Raw genomic sequence first — 21,667 nt, forward strand, 5'->3', positions numbered from 1 at the left:
AATCAGTAAGTGGCCGAAAACAATTAAAATAATTTTAAATGTAATGTATTCTTCAGTAGTTATTACTGTTTCCAAATCTTGGCCCTTAGGAATGTGTTATGATTCACCCCAATTTCAAACTACTGACAACAGGAATGACTATCCGCCTATATGTGGACTTTGATTGACCACGAAGCAAAGAACTGAATTGACTGTCACTCTTGTATTCAGATGCACCTGGAGCTGAAGTGTGTTACGTATTTAGTGAAATTACAACGCGAACCTTAATAATGCCGACTGAAGACTAGCATGAAAACTCTGAATTGATTGATATAGTTTTAAGAAACAATCGATTAAAATAAATTATTTACATATATTTAATTATTTTTTCAAAAGATTAGTAACTATACATTTTTAATCTCGGAGAAAGAAAGAGACATTTTATGGATAACAGATACAGTATGTCTCATTGATAAGAAATTTTAAGTGATTCATTTATATGTGTATATATAATGTAGGTTAGGCTCAAATTGATATACTGAACACCAATGCAAGATAATTATTCAATAACAAATAAAAATGTTAAATTATTAAAGACTTTTTAGTGTAACCAAGATAGTTTTAATTAATTTAGCTAAAATAAAGTCGAACAAATAATTTTCACGAGTGTAATATGAGCTCCTAAACAATTGTTGTAGTTTTGTTTTAATAACATTGAACGAACTAACATAGTGAAAAACTATTCAATATTTAGTTTTATATTTCCATTTCTTAAAAAAAACATGGAACAAAGAAGCGAAATTTTGTTTTATTTTATATTTATTTGCTTATTATATCGAGTTTACACTTTCTACCGCTAGGATTGTACATAGCTGCACAAGATGGTTGAAGGAAAGACAGCTGTTCAACGATAACCACCGCCAAGTCCTGGATTCTACGATTTAACTATCAGTTGTAAATAAATATGCTGAGTTTTATGAGAATGTAAGAATTCGTTGTTCAGATTTCGATTTTTATGTGCAGATGATTAGAAGAAAAGAATAACAAAGAATGGTTGAACATAGTGGATAATATTAATAATTTATTTTAAACGATATATGTACATATATAATATATGTTTCTAGAAACATTCAAATCATAGTTTGGCTTGAACAATGAGGAAAAGAAGAAGCAAAGATTCATTATTAGGTTACAACAGTTTACTTCAATACATCTCAGAGGCATGCAAGGGGGAGTATTTTTATTTTAACTTGCTTCAATCAGAAGTGACAATACTGTTGTAAAAAGCAAACACTGACTACTAAGTGACAATAAGTTAATCTACACGGCGTATCAGCCCTCGTTTGTAGATAAGCCAAAATATCTAAGGCGGCCTTGACTGTTGATTGGCGACCTGAACGAAACGCGAGTGGAAGATACTGCTGCCACCTGGTGGTGTTTATCGTATTTCGAACGTTATCGTTGAATTATGATATTATTTTGCACTCAGTAATACAAAGGAAATAACATGAAAATTCAAACCGTTTAAAACATGATTTTTACTCACGTGACGTAACTTCGATTCCACTCTCACAACACATCTAGAATCGACGTAAAAACACATACTTCATGTTTTTCTATTCAAATCATCTTTTCAGTCACATGAAACATTATAGTGAATAGAGGCCTGAACGTTACTTGTTAAACATGATGAATAGTAAGATAATAGCAGGTTTGTTGATGTAACGGAGGCCTGACGTTACTTGTTACACATGATGAATAGTTAGATAATAGCAGGTTTGTTGGTGTAACTGAGGACTGACGTTAGTTGTAAAACATGATAAGTAGTTAGGTAACAGCAGGTTTGTTGGTGTAACTGAGGCCTGACGTTAGTTGTAAAACATGATAAATAGTTAGATAATAGCAAATTTGTTGGTGTAACTGAGGCCTGACGTCAGTTGTAAAACATGATCAATAGTTAGATAATAGCAGGTTTGTTGGTGTAACTGAGGCCTGACGTTACTTGTTAAACATGATGAATAGTTAGATAATAGGTTTGTTGGTGTAACTGAGGCCTGACGTTAGTTGTAAAACATGATAAGTAGTTAGATAATAGCAGGTTTGTTGGTGTAACTGAGGCCTGACGTTAGTTGTAAAACATGATAAGTAGTTAGATAATAGAAGGTTTGTTGGTGTAACTGAGGCCTGACGTTATTTGTAACACATGATAAGTAGTTAGATAATAACAGGTTTGTTGGTGTAACAGAGGCATGACGTTAGTTGTAAAACATGATAAATAATTAGATAATAGCAGGTTTGTTGGTGTAACCGAGGCCTGACGTTACTTGTTAAACATGATGAATAGTTAGATAATGGGTTTGTTGGTGTAACTGAGCCATGACGTTAGTTGTAAAACATAAGTAGTTAGATAATAGCAGGTTTGTTGGTGTAACTGAGGCCTGACGTTATTTGTAACACATGATAAGTAGTTAGATAATAGCAGGTTTGTTGGTGTAACTGAGGCCTGACGTTAGTTGTAAAACATGATAAATAGTTAGATAATAGCAGGTTTGTTGGTGTAACTGAGGCCTGACGTTACTTGTTAAACATGATGAATAGTTAGATAATAGCAGGTTTGTTGGTGTAACAGAGGTCTGACGTTATTTGTAACACATGATAAGTAGTTAGATAATAGCAGGTTTGTTGGTGTAACTGAGGCCTGACGTTAGTTGTAAAACATGATAAATAGTTAGATAATAGCAGGCCTGACGTAAACATGACTATTTCTGCTGATTTGTTGGAGTCAACGTTTTGATATTGTTTCTCTATATTTTCCTTCGCTGACAATGTGAAAGATTAGATTGAAATACTCTTATAGTTAAAACGACACGTTTCTCTGATCACATATATTATTCTTTTTGATAAGTGATAAAAAGACGACTTCGTGGCTGACGATAGGTAGTGACAACGACGAGTAACACGACAGCTGTTGTTCGGTTGCTCATCTCGAACGAAACAAGAAGCCATAAAGGTTTAATATCACGCGATTTGTGTTAAAGTTTCCATGCGTCTTCTGAATGCTCCAATTTCGTTCGATCTTTAAAAGGACAACATTTCACTTGCAAGTCTTGTTATGTTTTACGCTCATAAAATGTAATATTCCATTTGTCTTGGTTGCGTGTCATGAGTGTTCTCTCGGTAAAGAAAGAAAAAACAAACAAACAAATAGGAGCTTTCCATTGGTACACGAAATATCATTTGAGTATTTCATCTGTTATTTATCTGACGTCACCAAAACCAGCCAATCATCTCACAGAATACTTCAGCTGATGCAAATCACTCTGAGTGACACCTATCGGTACGTTTTGTTTTAAAATCTGAGAGCGGACCAGTTGAAGATGATGTCTAATATACTCGGCGTTTGGAGCCAGATCTGTTGCTTGAAGGAAGCATTTTTCTGCTTGTATCAGATGACCCCTGTGGAGATACACTACACACAAGTTGTGTAAGCCCTGGACGTTTCGGGGGTCAACTTCCAGTATTTTCTGATAACACTGAAACGGGGTGAATGAATAACTTGTTTATTATATACATACGAATACAGCAAGTATTTGGTAACTACTATTCATGTACGTATATAGGCACAGAAGTGAGTTCCACACATCTACACAGGCTGTTGTCGTTTCTTTACAAAATATCCTCAATTAAAGACAACATGAAAGATTTGGAACGAGTTTTAACCCTGGAATAATGCAACACCTACTTTGAAACAAAACAGAATGAATAAAAGTAATTTTTCTGACATATTTTTAAACTCTTACCTGATTACAAAAGACTGCATACGGTTGTCAGGTCAGAACGTCTTATCACGTGACTACCGTACATGTACGGTTGTCAGGTCAGAACGTCTAATCACGTGACTTCCGTAAATTTACGGTTATCATGTCAGAATGTCTAATAACGTGACTACCGTAAATGTATAGTTGTCAGGTCAATGTGTATAATCACGTGACCACACAGTTTTCAGGTCAGAATGTCTAACCACATGAGTACAGTACATGTAACGTTGTTGAGTACACATGGTTGGTCATGCATAAAAGTGATAAATGTTCCATGAATTTTTTAGTCATATAGAGTATTTTGTTAGTTTGCTATTATAACAGATGGACACGGACCCGATCATGGTTATTACATATTGGTTGGTTAATTGCAGTATTTCGTGATACGTTATTACTGATGCAATAAACAACACGACGTTGACTGATATCCACATTAATTCCTTCAAACCCCCTATCCTAATTCACTGCTTTATTTCAGGTTTTCGTGTCTTTTCGTTATTTAGTGCTTTTTAAGGGTAATTTGCTTTGCAACTTTTTTTACCTAATAAAAGAGGCGATAGATGTCGTGAAAGCCACAAAAGAGAAAAGACGGGCTGTACATCGTGAAAATTCTTTATATCCCCAAGTGGTAGTGCAATAACATACTTAAATAATGAGGCTCTAGTCTGTTGGTATAGACGAGTCAACATGACGTGAAAAAGAAGTAAGAATACAAAATATTATTACAAAATTGTTTACTTGTTGTGGCTCGAAGTTGTCACGTTTGGGAGCATATGCCACATTGGCCCGATTATAGGGCGATCTCGAATATAAGGCGATCCCTATTTTCAAAAACCACGAGAAAGAAAACAGTTGGAGATCATAAGTTTTTTTAGGTCTGCAAAATCACTACTATAACTGTTTGTTTGTTTGTTTTGAATTTCGCACAAAGCTACTCGAGGGCTATCTGTGCTAGCCGTCCCTAATTTAGCAGTGTAAGACTAAAGGGAAGGCAGCTAGTCATCACCACCCACCGCCAACTCTTGGGCTACTCTTTTACCAACGAATAGTGGGATTGACCGTCACATTATAACGCCCCCACGGCTGAAAGGGCGAGCATGTTCAGCGAGACGGGGATGCGAACCCATGACCCTCAGATTACGAGTCGCACGCCTTAACACGCTTGGTCATGCCGGGCCCACTGCCATAACTGTATAGCTTGCAAGTGAATTAGTCACAAGAATTACCAATGAACTTGATCTAACATTGGCTCGCATGCGTAGACAGATGCTATCTGGACTTTCAGAAATGTGACAGGATAGAATAAGGGGCAGGGCCTGTGATCGGCTACATTTATAAGACGACTATGAATTTTACAGCCTAATTATGAATAGAAAAACAGAAAAAAATGTCGCCTTATAATCAGTCCAATACAGTAGTTTGTACTAGAAAGTAAAAAGTTTGATTTACCCTGAACACTATGCGCCTTTAAAACAGACTTGTGAAGTTTCATTAACTAGCTTTCTGTTCTGTAGCAACACCAATTTTTCCAGAAATTTTCAAAATGGTTATTTTGTTATTTGCATTAAGCACAAAGCTACACAAAAAATTATCTGTGCTCTACCCACCACAGGTATAGAAACCCAGTTTCTAGCGATATAAGCCCATATATATACTGCTGTGCTACTGGGGAACCAAAATGGTTAAAACTACCACTTTTTTTTTATTGGTGGTACGAAAGTGAAAAGAAAATTCAGTGTACACATTTTTATAATGTTTGACTGTAAAAACATACAAAAACGCATACGTAAAATCTACCTTAAAAGTCAATAAAAAGAGGAACTGTTTAAAAAGTATATAATAAAAGCAGGACTAAGCGTTTGCAACGCCAGCACCTAGTGACCATAGCTAGCAAATTCTTATTTTATCGTCAGTTTCACGATATACGAATTATCGTAGCGCCATTGGTATGAAATACTGAAGTAAACGTACGTTTACTTTGATGAAGAAGTTATCTACTTGTGTTTATTTGTAAATAAAATATCTAATCACGTAACCATGTCACATCAGTAATGAATGAAAATCAACATTCATTAAAAAATATCCTTCACACGGTCGCTTTCGTTCATTTCAAATAGTTCAGCTCAGAACAAGTGTCGTCCAGAGTCACTGCTAATGCTGGTTCTTTCTCACACGTTGACATGTAAAGGTCACACACTTTTAAAGTAACCAGTACCATTGGTGGTGATGGTGATGACTGGCTGCCTTCCCTCTAGTCTTACACTGCTAAATTAGGGACGGCTAGCACAGATAGCCCTCGTGTAGCTTTGTGTGAAATTCAAACCAAACTACACCTCTTCTTTCTGTTACTTTCTAACAGTTTCTTTGTGTGAAATTCAAACCGAAACAAACCTCTTCTTTCTGTTATTGTCTCACAGTTTCTTTGTGTGAAATTCAAACCGAACCAAACCTCTTCTTTCTGTTATTGTCTCACAGTTTCTTTGTGTGAAATTCAAACCGAACCAAACCTCTTCTTTCTGTTATTTTCTCACAGTTTCTTTGTGTGAAATTCAAACCAAACCAAACCTCTTCTTTCTGTTATTTTCTGACAGTTTCTTTGTGTGAAATTCAAACCAAACCAAACCTCTTCTTTCTGTTATTTTCTGACAGTTTCTTTGTGTGAAATTCAAACCAAACCAAACCTCTTCTTTCTGTTATTTTTTGACAGTTTCTTTGTGTGAAATTCAAATCAAACCAAACCTCTTCTTTCTGTTATTTTCTGACAGTTTCTTTGTGTGAAATTCAAACCAAACCAAACCTCTTCTTTCTGTTACTTTTTAACAATTTATTTTCTTGACTCAAAAATCACATTTCAGGATGTAATTTTACGCACATTTTATCTGATAAATATAAAAACTATATTTGATGTTTACACATTTTGAAAAGCATGTATTTAGCTCAAGTTTCATTGGAAAGCTGTATTTTAACATTTTTACTTCAGATGATCTATTAAATTACATCTTGAAGTGCGGCATGTGATGTCATGATAACGGTATGAAATAAGAGAGAAACATCACGTCACAGTAATAAATGTATTGTTTTGTTATTCATGGAGTCCTGTATGTAGTTACATACATACATGTATATATATATATACATACATAAAAATACAAATCTGATACTCTCAAACTGTATGTTTCACTACCAGTTGTTTTGTTTTGCTAAACTATTTTTTTTTATCTTCATTATTCGTTTACTTATGACCGATATCTTGAAGACTAAATAAATACAAGTTTCAGTTATTTCTCTATATAATAAATTATTTTCGTCACTAGAAGAGTCGAGTGAAACATTGCTTACGACAGAACCTCGTCATGTATACAAAGTGTTTTGACTTGGTATAAAGGTGAGATACAATTAATTTAAACACGAATGTGGGTTTGAGTTCAGTTGGTGCTATAAAGTTTATGGGGAATTTAGCTGAGTGAGCCTATTATTATTCGACTGTACGTGATCCGATTGTCCTCATTAAAATTTTAGTTAGATCGATAAAATGTATATTTTCACAAATACCCAGATTATGGTTCGTCTATAACATTAATTCAAAAGTTGGGAAGAATCAGTAATCAGGTTCGACTGTTTAGGTTATCTGGTTTCTGTGTGTGTAGAGCTACACCTAATAAGAACCTATACTTTACAAATTACTGCCTAAATTATCTGGTTTTTGTCTGTGTAGAGCTCCACCTGATAAGAATCCACACTTTACAAATTACTGTCTAAATTATCTGGTTTTTGTCTGTGTAGAGCTCCACCTAATAAGAACCCATACTTACAAATTACTGTTTAGGTTATCTGGTTTTTGTCTGTGTAGAACTCCACCTAATAAGAACCCATAGTTTATAAATTACTGTCTAGCTTATCTGGTTTTTCTCTGTGCACCACACAAGCTAATAAGAACCCACAGTTTATAAATTTCTGTCTAGATTATCTGGTTTTTGTCTGTGTACCACTGCAGCTAATAATAATTCATACTTTATAAATTACTTTCTAGATTATCTGGTTTTGTCTGCAGCTAATAATAATTCATACTTTACAAATTACTCTCTATATTATATGGTTATTGTCTGTGTACCACTGCAGCTAATAATAATTCATACTTTATAAATTACTGTCTAGATTATATGGTTTTTCTCTGTGCATCACTGCAACTAATAATAATTCATACTTTACAAATTACTGTTTAGATTATCTGGTTTATGTGTGTGTACCACTGCAGCTAATAATAATTCATACTTTACAAATTACTGTCTAGATTATTTGGTTTATGTCTGTGCACCACTGCAGCAAATAATAATTCATACTTTACAAATTAAATGTCTAGATTATCTGGTTTTTGTCTGTGCACCGCTGCAGCTAATAATAATTCATACTTTACAAATTACTGTCTAGATTATCTGGTTTTTGTCTGGGCACTGCTGCAGCTAATAAGAATTCATATTTTACAAATTACTTTCTAGATTATCTGGTTTTGTCTGTCCACAACTTTAGCTAAAAAGAACCCATAGTTTATAAATTACTGTCAAGATTGTATGGTTTTTATGTGTGTACCACTCCACATAATAAGAACCCATAGTTTATAAATTACTGTTTAGATTATCTGGTTTTTGTCTGTGCACCACACAAGCTAATAAGAACCCACAGCTTATAAATTACTGTCTAGATTATCTGGTTTTTGTCTGTCCATCTCTGCAGCTAATAATAACTCATACTTTATAAATTACTGTCTAGATTATCTGGTTTTTTTCTGTGCACCACTGCAGCTAATAATAATTCATACTTTATAAATTACTGTCTAGATTATCTGGTTTATGTGTGTGTAACACTGCAGCTAATAATAATTCATACTTTACAAATTACTTTCTAGATTATCTGGTTTTTGTCTGTGCACCACTGCAACAAATAATAATTCATACTTTATAAATTACTGTTTAGATTATCTGGTTTATGTGTGTGTACCACTGCAGCTAATAATAATTCATACTTTACAAATTACTGTCTATATTATCTGGTTTTTGTCTGTGCACCACTGCAGCTAATAAGAATTCATACTTTATAAATAACTTTCTACATTATCTAGTTTTTGTCTGTGTACACTGCAGCTAATAATAATTCATACTTTACAAAGTACTGTCTGGATTATCTGGTTTTTGTCTGTGCACCTCTGCAACTAATAAGAATTCATATTTTACAAATTACACTCTGGATTATCTGGTTTTTGTCTGTCCACCACTGCAGCTAATAAAAATTTATATTTTACAAATTACTGTCTAGATTATCTGGTTTTTGTCTGTGCACCACTCTAACTAATAAGAACCCATAGTTTATAAATTACTGTCTAGATTATCTGGTTTTTGTCTGTCCACCACTGCAGCTAATAAAAATTTATATTTTACAAATTACTGTCTAGATTATCTGGTTTTTGTCTGTCCACCACTGCAGCTAATAAAAATTTATATTTTACAAATTACTGTCTAGATTATCTGGTTTTTGTCTGTCCACCACTGCAGCTGATAAAAATTCATATTTTACAAATTACTGTCTAGATTATCTAGTTTTTGTCTGTGCACCACTCTAGCTAATAAGAACCCATAGTTTATAAATTACTGTCTAGATTGTCTGGTTTTTATGTGTGTACCACTCCACATTATAAGAACCCATAGTTTATAAATTGCTGTCTGGAGTATCTGGTTTTTGTCTGTGCACCACACATGCTAATAAGAACTCGCAGTTTATAAATTAATGTCTAGATTATCTAGTTTTTGTCTGTGCATTTCTGCAGCTAATAATAATTCATACTTTACAAATTACTGTTTAGATTATCTGGTTTTAGTGTGTGTACCACTCTGGGTAATAAAACCCATAGTTTATAAATTACTGTCTAGATTATCTGGTTTTTGTCTGTGCATCTCTGCAGCTAATAATAATTCATACTTTATAAATTACTGTCTAGATTATCTGGTTTTTGTGTGTGTACCACTGCAACTAATAATAATTTACACTTCACAAATTACTGTCTAGATTATCTGGTTTTTGTGTGTGTACCACTGCAACTAATAATAATTTACACTTCACAAATTACTGTCTAGATTATCTGGTTTATGTGTGTGTAACACTGCAGCTAATAATAATTCATACTTTACAAGATACTGTCTAGATTATCTGGTTTTTGTCTGTGCACCACTGCAACAAATAATAATTCATACTTTATAAGTTACTGTCTAGATTATTTGGTTTATGTGTGTGTACCACTGCAGCTAATAATAATTCATACTTTATAAATTACTGGTTAGATTATCTGGATTTTGTCTGTGCACCACAGAAGCTAATAAGAACCCTTAGTTTATAAATTACTGTCTAGATTATCTGGTTTTTGTGTGTGTAACACTGCAACTAATAATAATTCATACTTTACAAATTACTGTCTAGATTATCTTGTTTTTGTCTGTGCATCACAGGAACTAATAATAATTCATACTTTACAAATTACTGTCTAGATTATCTCGTTTTTGTCTGTGCACCGCTGCAGCTAATAATAATTCATAGGTTACAAATTACTGTTTAGATTATCTGATTTTTGTCTGTGCACCTCTGCAGCTAATAAGAATTCATATTTTACAAATTACTGTCTAGATTATCTGTTGTTTTTTTTTCTGTTTACCACTGCAGCTAATAAAAATTTATATTTTACAAATTACTGTCTAGATTATCTGGTTTTTGTCTGTCCAGCACAGAAGCTAATAAGAACCCTTAGTTTATAAATTACTGTCTAGATTATCTGGTTTTTGTGTGTGTAACACTGCAACTAATAATAATTCATACTTTACAAATTACTGTCCAGATTATCTTGTTTTTGTCTGTGCACCACAGGAACTAATAATAATTCATACTTTTTAAATTACTGTCCAGATTATCTGGTTTTTGTGTGTGTAACACTGCAACTAATAATAATTCATACTTTACAAATTACTGTCTAGATTATCTTGTTTTTGTCTGTGCACCACAGGAACTAATAATAATTCATACTTTATATATTACTGTCCAGATTATCTGGTTTTTGTCTGTGCACCACTGCAGCTAATAATAATTCATATTTTATAAATTACTGTCTAGATTATCTGGTTTTTGTCTGTGCACCACTGCAACTAATAATAATTCATACTTTATAAATTACTGTCTAGATTATCTGGTTTATGTGTGTTTAACACTGTAGCTAATAATAATTCATACATTACAAATAACTTTCTAGGTTATCTGGTTTATTTGTGTGTACCACTGCAGCTAATAAGAACCCACAGTTTATAAATTATACATTTTTACCGTTTCTGCTCCGTCCAAGTTTTCCATCTGAGTAATGTAGATATCTCCAAGGAGCAGAAGACCTTTCACGTGACCCGTGTGATGCTAGACGGAGAAAAAAACCAATAGAACCTTTGGAATGATAGTAAAGACAACACTCTGATTAAAACCAAGCCAAAAATTAAACTTATGTCGAACTTATGTTATTTTAAAGTAGCTGTAAGAACGTGTTCAGCTTCTCACCTGTAACAATTGCTGAAGGACATCTAGAGCTTCTGAGTGACGATTATTTTCAGTAAGAAGCAAGGCAAGGTTAAAGAGGGCGCTCCGGTCACTCGGTTTAATCTTAGATTAAAGAAAAACAATTAAAAATAATGAACGAATGAAAAGTGACTGATAGACAATAATAGTTTTAAAGCCGCTTATCAAGATGAAATGCTTTCTCTTGTAGAACGACAGACTTAAATCGACACATAGAGAAGAAAAAATGTTTTTTTTACTTATAACCGACGAAAATTTGTTTGTATTTTTTTATTTGTTTCGAAAAATTTGGTCATTAATCAAATAAATTTCTGTCTGTGTCTCCTAGAACAAGTATAGAGGGCGACACTTTATTATTTTTTTCACGTGATGAAGGGAAGAAATATATTTTCATTGCGCCAGATGTTTGAACTGATCAATGATGGGTCTGCCGAAGGCAATAATTTTAAAAGTTTTGGAGATAAAAAGTTTGTTGGAGTTGATAGCCATTCCAGAGTTTGGCTTATATCTTCTAATTCTAACAACAGTGGTTTTTTTACGTGTTCATTTATACCTTGTTGACGTGGATTTTACAGCAGTCTGTGTTTAAGTGCTGTTTATCTGTCTTTGAGCGTGGATTTAACAACAGTAGGTTTATCATTTTTGGACAATACTATATCAATAATACGTTTCTAAATGTGGTTTATCATTTTTGGGCAATGCTATAACAATAATAGGTTTATATATGTGGTTTATCTGTCTTTAGGCGTGGATTTAACAATAGCAGGTTTATAAATGTGGTTTATCTGTCTTTGGGCGTGGATTTAACAATAGCAGGTTTATAAATGTGGTCTAATATTTATTTAATACATGCTGATTTATCTGTTACTATGTATGTGGTTTTATCAGTAGAAAGACTGCGACACAACACAGTAAAGTTTTAGGACTAAACGACACACAAGACTTATATTTAAACGTTATATTACTTACTCTTCGTCATATTATGTATATTTACTTTTCCGATTCTTCGAACGAAACTGAAAATTTAAGGAACCGGTTAGGTTTCTCACCTCTATAGCTTTCCGAAACCACTGTTCAGCTAGTGCACGGTTTCCGTTTTCCAGAGCCAACATTCCCAGACTAAAGAATACCCCTTCTTCGTGCATCACACCATCTGTTGCCTTGTGAAACCTGTTATCATTCAAACAACACTGATAACCCTTATAAAGGCATAAGGTTAACCCTAACCACAGTACTCTTACTTCTTATAATCATATATTGTAAGCACTAGCACTATTGTAATAATATATATAATTAGTATGAAGTATTGTTATAATACTAGAATATAACAATATTTAAAAATATTTCATACTGCAAGAATATATCTTCTAATAAACGAACAATAGTACGAATGTTTCACAAGATACTTTGTTTAACAGTGTTATGAAAATATATATAACTTTCAGCACTTAAATATACTTTTTAAAACACATTAGCCTTTCACAAGCTCGATCTGTGTCCTTTTAAGATCACATGAGGAATTTAAAAAAAGCATCACTGCTAAGCCACCAGAGGGCGGGTCAAAAAGAAGTAGTGGTCACGTGATAGGAAAATGAACATTCATTAACAAAAATAAAAAAGTTTAATCACATTTTCCTATTGGTTTTATTTATTTGATCGATAAGGTTTATTTTATCTAAAATTGTGATAACAGTCTTTTCTCTATTTTAAAATATTTTTATTTTACTTGTTACTCACGGCCTACTTACCTGAACCAACATCAGGCAACAAAACACAGAGTAACAAATTAATTTGAACGTGCTACAGATAAATGACTTTATATTTACTTTTATTTCGACATCTTCTGTGTTCTTGGAGCTATGCATGTTACGCTACAATATTACGTTCTTGGAGCTATGCATGTTATGCTACAATATCACGTTCTTGGAGCTATGCATGTTATGTCACAATATTCCATTCTACCTTAACAGCTATGGAAATTATTTTTAAAAGTATTTTCTCTCTCTCTTCTGAAAAATAATGCCATAATTTGGGGTTCGATCCTGAGGAGAACAAATCGCTGAAAGTATATTGTACAGTTTAACATTAAGACACATCAGATTGTTTGTTAGTATAAGAGAAAACAAAGATCACACGGACGGATAGTGTCTTTAGCTCACCGTACAGCTTCGAAAAACAGTAAATAATTAGGACCTATTTCTCTCAACAGAACGAAATGCTATTTTGTTTCCTTAATACTTTGAATAATTACCTCTTTCTGGCTTCTTCTTCGGTCTTCTGCAAGTTACCTTCCTGAAGTAGCATTGCTGAGTTGATGAGGGCTTGCTGAAATAATAAAGTTTCAGTTTTGAGCATCAAAATTAGTGGGGCGACCAGAGTAATTGAAAGCAAACAAAAACACACAAGTAACGCGCTAAGCCTAAGACGAGTACAAAACATTCTTTTGAGAAATATTTTAATAAAAAAACGTGTAACGTTTCAAAGTTCCATGTTTATTAAACCTTACTGTGAATAGTTAAACTGTGTTCTAAATCTTACAATTCTTACCTTGTGTTCCGGTTCGAGTTCTAAAGCTCTGTTGAACAAAGATAAAGCTTCATCACTTCGACCCTGGCCCAGTAAGACAACACCAAGCTGTGACGAAACAATAAAACATTCAGACAACACCAAGTTGTGATGAAACAATAAATCATTCAGACAACACCAAGCTATGATGAAACAATAAAACACTCAAACAACACCAAACTGTGGTGAAACAATAAATCATTCGGACAACACCAACCTGTCGTGAAACAATAACACATTCAAAGAACACCAAACTGTGATGAAACAATAAATCATTCAGACAACACCAAGCTATGGTGAAACAATAACACACTCAAACAACACCAAGCTGTGGTGAAACAATAACACATTCAGACAACACCAAGCTGTGAAGAAAAAATTAAACATTCAGACAACACCAAGCTGTGATGAAACAATAAACACATTCAGATAACAACAAGCAGTGATGAAACAATAACACATTCAAACAACACCAAGCTGATGGTGAAACAATAACACACTCAAATAACACCAAGCTGTGGTGAAACAATAACACATTCAGACAACACCAAGCTGTGATGAAACAACAACACATTCAAACAACACCAAGCTGTGATGAAGGATTAAAACATTCAGACAACACCAAGCTATGATGAAACAATAAAACATTCAGACAACACCAAGCTGTGGTGAAACAATAACACATTCAAACAACACCGAGGTGTGATGAAACAATAAATCATTCAGAAAACACCAAACTGTGGTGAAACAATAACACACTCAAACAACACCAAGCTGTGGTGAAACAATAACACATTCAGACAACACCAAGCTGTGGTGAAACAATAAATCATTCAGACAACACCAAGCTGTGGAGAAACAATAACACATTCAAACAACACCAAGCTGTGGTGAAACAATAACACATTCAAACAACACCAAACTGTCATGAAACAACAAATCATTCAGACAACACCAAGTTGTGGAGAAACAATAACACATTCAAACAACACCAAGCTGTGATGAAACAATAACACACTCAAACAACACCAAGCTGTGGTGAAAAAATAACACACTCAAACAACACCAAGCTGTGGTGAAACAATAACACATTCAGACAACACCAAACAGTGATAATTCCTGTATGCTGAATAGGAAACTAATATTCATTTTTCTCTCATAGACTTTTTATAAAATGTGATACGTAGTTTTGAACAACTGAATCGTTTTCATTGAAATAAGATCACATTTTATTATACTTAAAACGTTGAGAACCAATGGCTATAGACCTGACAAGACCAATCGCGGTGTAAGAGTCTTATCAATTGTTGTAGAGCCCATGACAAACACACCACTAGTATATGAACGGTAAACAGGCCTTGTGACGTGTCATGTACAGTATTACCAGTAAAATGTAATACGCAGATTTGTGTAATTCTAATTACTCAGATGACATCACTGAACTTGGTACAGTACTAGCAGTAAAATGTAATACGCAGGTTTGTGTAACTCTAAATACTTATATGACTTAATTGAACTAGGTACAGTACTACCAGTAAAATGTAATACGCAGACTTGTGTAATTCTAATTACTCATATGACTAAACTGAACTTGGTTAAGTACTACCAGAAAAATGTAATACGCAGGTTTGTGTAATTCTAATTAATCATATGACTTAACTGAACTAAGTAAAGTACTACCAGTAAAATGTAATACGCAGGTGCGTGTAATTATAATTACTGATATGACTTAAATGAACTTGGCACAGTACTAACAATAATATTTAATACATAGACTTGTGTAATTATAATTAATCATATGACTTATCTGAACTTGGTACAGTACGACCAGAAAGATATAATACGCAGACTTGTGTAATTCTAATTACTCATATAACTTAACTGAACTTGACACAGTACTACCAGTGAAATGTAATACGCAGACTTGTGTAATTCTAATTACTCATATGACTTAACTGAACTTGGTACAGTAATACCAGTAAAACGTAATACGCATGTTTGTGTAATTCTAATTACTCATATGATTTAACTAAACTTGGTAAAGAACTATCAGTAAATTGTAATACGCAGACTTGTGTAATTCTGTTTACTCACATGACATAACTGAACTTGGTACGGTATTACCAGTAAAATAGAATACGCAGATTTGTGGAATTCTAATTACTCATATGATTTAACTAAACTTGGTAAAGAACTATCAGTAAATTATAATACGCAGAGTTGTGTAATTCTGTTTACTCACATGACATAACTGAACTTGGTACGGTATTACCAGTAAAATGGAATACGCAGATTTGTGGAATTCTAATTACTCACATGACATAACTGAATTTGGTACAGTACAAGCAGTAAAATGTAATACGCAGGTGTGTGTAACTCTAAATACTTATATGACTTAATTGAACTTGGTACAGTACTACGAGTAAAATGTAATACGCAGACTTGTGTAATTCTAATTACTCATATGACTTAACTGAACTTGGTTAAGTACTACCAGAAAAATGTAATACGCAGGTTTGTGTAATTCTAATTAATCATATGACTTAACTAAGTAAAGTACTACCAGTAAAATGTAATACGCAGGTGCGTGTAATTATAATTACTCATATGACTTAAATGAACTTGGTACAGTACTAACAGTAATATGTAATACGCAGACTTGTGTAATTCTAATTTCTCACTTGACTTAACTGAAATTGGTACAGCACCACCAGTAAAATGTAATACGCAGGCTTGTGTAATTCTAATTACTCACATGACTTATCTGACATGGTACAATACTATCAGTAAAATGTAACACGCAGATTTGTGTAACTCTAATTACTCATATGAATGAACTTAACCTGGTACAGTACCACCAGTAAAATGTAATACACAGACTTGTGTAATTTTAATTACTCATATGACTTTACTGAACTTGGTGCAGTACTACCAATAAAATGTAATACGCAGGCTTGTGTAATTCTGATTACTCACATGACTTAAGTTAACTTGGTACAGCACTACCTATAAAATGTAATACGTAGGCTTGTGTAATTTTCATTAAACATATGACTTAACTGAACTTGGTAGAGTACCACCAGTAAAATGTAATACACAGGATTGGGTAATACTAATTACTCAGATGACTTAAGTGAACTTGGTATAGCACTACCAGTAAATTGTGATACGCAGGTTTGTGTAATTCTAATTACTCATATCACTTAACTGAACTTGGTACAATACTACCAGTAACATGTAACACGCAGGTATATGTAACTCTAATTACTCATATGACTTAACTTAACTTGGTACAGCACCTCCAGTAAAATGTAATACGCAGGATTGTGTAATTGTAATTACTCACATGATTCAACTAACCTTGGTACAGTACTACCAGTAAAATATAACACGCAAATTTTTGTAATTCTAAATTCTCACATGACTTAACTGAACTTGGTACAGTACTACAAGTAAAATGTAATACGCAGACCTGTGTAATTTTAATTAATCATATGACTAAACTGAACATGGTACAGTACTACCAGTAAAATGTAATTCGCAGGCTTGTGTAATTCTAATTACTCACATGACTTAACTGAACTTGGGAGAGTACCACCAGTAAAATGTAATACACAGGATTGATTAATACTAATTACTCATATGACTTAACTGAACTTGGTATAGAACCACCAGTAAAATGTAATACGCAGGTTTGGATAATTCTAATTACTCACATGACTTAACTCAACTTGGAAGAGTCCCACCAGTAAAATGTAACACGCAGGTTTGTGTAGCTTTAATTACTCATATGACTTAACTGAACTTGGAACAGTACCAACAGTAAATTGTAAAACGCAGACTTGGGTAATTCAATTACTCACATGACTTAACTATACTTGGTACAGTACTACCAATAAAATGTCATACACAGGTTTATGTAACTCTAATTACTCACATGACTTAACTAAACTTCGTACAGTACCACAACTAAAATGTAATATGCAGAATTGTATAATTCTAACTAATCATATGACTTACCTGAACTTGGTACAGTACTATCGGTAAAATGTAACACGCAGGTTTGTGTAATTCTAATTTCTCATATGACTTAACTGAAATTGGTACAGCACCACCAGTAAAATGTAATACGCAGGCTTGTGTAATTCTAATTACTCACATTACTTATCTGACTTGGTACAATACTATCAGTAAAATGTAACACGCAGATTTGTGTAACTCTAATTACTCATATGAATGAACTGAACCTGGTACAGTACCACCAGTAAAATGTAATACGCAGTATTGTGTAATTTTCATTAAACATATGACTTAACTGAACTTGGTAGAGTACCACCAGTAAAATGTAATACACAGGATTGGGTAATACTAATTACTCATATGACTTAAGTGAACTTGGTATAGTACCACGAGTAAAATGTGATACGCAGGTTTGTGTAATTCTAATTACTCATATGACTTAACTTAACTTGGTACAGCACCACCAGTGAAATGTAATACGCAGGATTGGGTAATTGTAATTACCCACATGACTTAACTGAACTTGGTAAAGTACCACCAGTTATATGTAATACGCAGATTTGTGTAATTCTAATTACTCACATGAATTAACTGAGCTTGGGAAAGTACCACCAGTAAAATGTAATACACAGGATTGGGTAATACTAATGACTCATATGACTTAACTGAACTTGGTATAGCACCACCAATAAAATGTAATACGCAGGTTTGTGTAATTCTAATTACTCACATGATTTAACTGAACTTGGAACAGTACCCACAGTATAATGTAAAATGCAGACTTGGGTAATTCTAATTACTCACATGACTTAACTTTACTTGGTACAGTACTACCAGTAAAATGTCATACGCAGGTTTGTGTAACTCTAATTACTCACATGACTTAACTAAACTACGTACAGTACCACAAGTAAAATCTAATACGCAGAATTGTGTAATTCTAACTAATCATATGACTTAACTGAACTTGGTACAGTACTATCGCTAAAATGTAACACGCAGGTTTGGGTAATTCTATTACTCACATGACTTAACTGAACTTTGTACAGTACTACCAGTAAAATGTAATACGCTGGCTTGTATAATTCTAATTACTCACATGACTTAACTGAACTTGGTACAGTACTACCAGTAAAATGTAATACGCAGGCTTGTGTAATTTTGATTACTCACATGACTTAACTAAACTTTGTAGATTACCACCAGTACAATGTAAAACGCAGGCTTGTGTAATTCTAATTACTCACATGACTTAATTAAACTTGGTAGAGTACCACCAGTAAAATGTGATACGCAGGATTGTGTAATTGTAATTATTCACATGACTTAACTGTACTTTGTAGGGTACCACCAGTAATATGTAATACGCAGACTTGTGTAATTCTAATTACTCACTTCATTCAACTAACCTTGGTACAGTACTACCAGTAAAATGTAACACGCAAATTTTTGTAATTCTAAATTCTCAAATGACTTAACTGAACTTGGTAAAATACTACCAGGAAAATGTAATACGCAGGATTGGGTAATTCTAATTTGTCATATGACTTAACTGAACATGGTACAGCACTACCAGTAAAATGTAATTCGCAGGCTTGTGTAATTCTAATTACTCACATGAATTAACTGAACTTGGGAGAGTACCACCAGTAAAATGTAATACGCAGGTTTGTGTAGCTCTAATTACTCATATGACTTAACTGAACTTGGAACAGTACCAACAGTAAAATGTAAAACGCAGACTTGGGTAATTCTAATTACTCACATGACTTAACTTTACTTGGTACAGTACTACAGTAAAATGTCATACGCAGGTTTGTGTAACTCTAATTACTCACATGACTTAACTAAACTTCGTACAGTACCACAAGTAAAATGTAATACGCAGAATTGTGTAATTCTAACTAATCATATGACTTAACTTTACTTGGTACAGAACTATCGGTAAAATGTAACACGCAGGTTTGTGTAATTCTATTACTCACATGACTTAACTGAACTTGGTACAGTACTACAAGTATAATGTAATACGCAGGTTTGTATAATTCTAATTACTCACTTGAATTAACTGAACTTGGTAGTGTACTACCAATAAAATGTAATACGAAGACTTGTGTAATTCTAATTACTCATATGACTTAATTGAACTTGTTACAGGACTACCAGTAAAATGTAATACGCAGGCTTGTGTAATTCTGATTACTCATAAGACTTAATTAAACTTGGTACAGTACTCCAAGTAAAATGTAATACGCAGGCTTGTGTAATTCTGATTACTTACGTGACTTAACTGGACATGGTAGAGAACCACCTGTAAATTGTAAAACCTAGACTTCTGTAATTTTAATTACTCACATGACTTAAGTGAACTTGGTACAGTACTACCAATAAAATGTAATACGCAGGCTTGTGAAATTTACATTAAACATATGACTTAACTGAACTTGGTAGAGTACCACCAGTAAAATGTAATACACAGGATTGGGTAACACTAATTACTCATATGACTTAAGTGAACTTGGTATAGCACCACCAGTAAAATGTGATACGCATGTTTGTGTAATTCTAATTACTCATATGACTTAACTGAACTTGGTACAATACTACCAGTAAAATGTAACACTCAGGTTTATGTAACTCTAATTACTCATATGACTTAACTTAACTTGGTACAGCACCACTAGTAAAATGTAATACGCAGGATTGGGTAATTGTAATTACTCACATGACTTAACCGAACTTGGTAGGGTACCACCAGTAATATGTAATACGCAGACTTATGTAATTCTAATTACTCACTTGATTCAACTAACCTTGGTACAGTACTACCAGTAAAATGTAACACGCAAATTTTTGTAATTCAAAATTCTCAAATGACTTAGCTCAACTTGGAAAAATACTCCCAGGAAAATTAAATACGCAGGATTTGGTAATTCTAATTACTCATATAACTTAACTGAACTTGGTACAGTACTACAAGTAAAATGTAATACGCAGACCTGTGTAATTTTAATTACTCATATGACTTAACTGAACTTGGTAGAGTACCACCAGTAAAATGTAATACACAGGATTGGGTAATTATAATTACTCATATGACTTAACTGAACATGGTACAGCACCACCAGTAAAATGTAACACGCAGGTTTGTGTAGCTCTAATTACTCATATGACTTAACTGAACTTGGAACAGTACCAACAGTAAAATGTAAAACGCAGACTTCGGTAATTCTAATTACTCACATGACTTAAATGTACATGGTACAGTAATTCCAGTAAAATGTCATACGCAGATTTGTGTAACTCTAATTACTCACATGACTTAACTAAACATCGTACAGTACCACAAGTAAAATGTAATCCGAAGAATTGTGTAATTCTAACTAATCATATGACTTAACTGAACTTGGTACAGTACTACCAATAAAATGTAATACGCAGGCTTGTGTAATTCTGATTACTCACATGACTTAAGTTAACTTGGTACAGCACTTCCTATAAAATGTAATACGTAGGCTTGTGTAATTTTCATTAAACATATGACTTAACTGAACTTGGTAGAGTACCACCAGTAAAATGTAATACACAGGATTGGGTAATACTAATTACTCAGATGACTTAAGTGAACTTGGTATAGCACTACTAGTAAATTGTGATACGCAGGTTTGTGTAATTCTAATTACTCATAT

The 21,667-nt window shown here is 33.4% G+C and overlaps 1 protein-coding gene across 1 annotated transcript; it reads right to left on the bottom strand.

The window, feature by feature from the left end:
• Positions 1–1,040: 1,040 nt before the first annotated feature.
• On the bottom strand, positions 1,041–14,082 carry LOC143257488 (protein O-mannosyl-transferase TMTC3-like). Its single transcript, XM_076516248.1, has 6 exons — positions 13,941–14,082; positions 13,645–13,718; positions 12,443–12,563; positions 11,376–11,477; positions 11,154–11,237; positions 1,041–3,512 (listed from the first exon to the last, which is right to left on the bottom strand). The coding sequence occupies exons 2-6, from the start codon at positions 13,695–13,697 to the stop codon at positions 3,264–3,266; spliced, it is 609 nt and encodes a 202-aa protein (XP_076372363.1). The 5' UTR covers positions 13,698–13,718; positions 13,941–14,082; the 3' UTR covers positions 1,041–3,263.
• Between the last annotated feature and the right edge of the window lie 7,585 nt (positions 14,083–21,667).

The sequence above is a fragment of the Tachypleus tridentatus genome, chromosome 1 (genome assembly GCF_004210375.1).
Source record: "Tachypleus tridentatus isolate NWPU-2018 chromosome 1, ASM421037v1, whole genome shotgun sequence".
NCBI lineage: Eukaryota > Metazoa > Arthropoda > Merostomata > Xiphosura > Limulidae > Tachypleus > Tachypleus tridentatus.

Coding starts and splice junctions, on each gene's coding strand:
- LOC143257488 (XM_076516248.1), bottom strand. CDS start 13,697: ATGCTACTTCAGGAAGGTAACTTGCAGAAGACCGAAGAAGAAGCCAGA. Junction 12,564..13,644: donor GAAGAAGAAGCCAGAAAGAG/GTAATTATTCAA, acceptor GAATGATAACAG/GTTTCACAAGGCAACAGATG. Junction 11,238..11,375: donor TCCTTCAGCAATTGTTACAG/GTGAGAAGCTGA, acceptor TTCTCCGTCTAG/CATCACACGGGTCACGTGAA.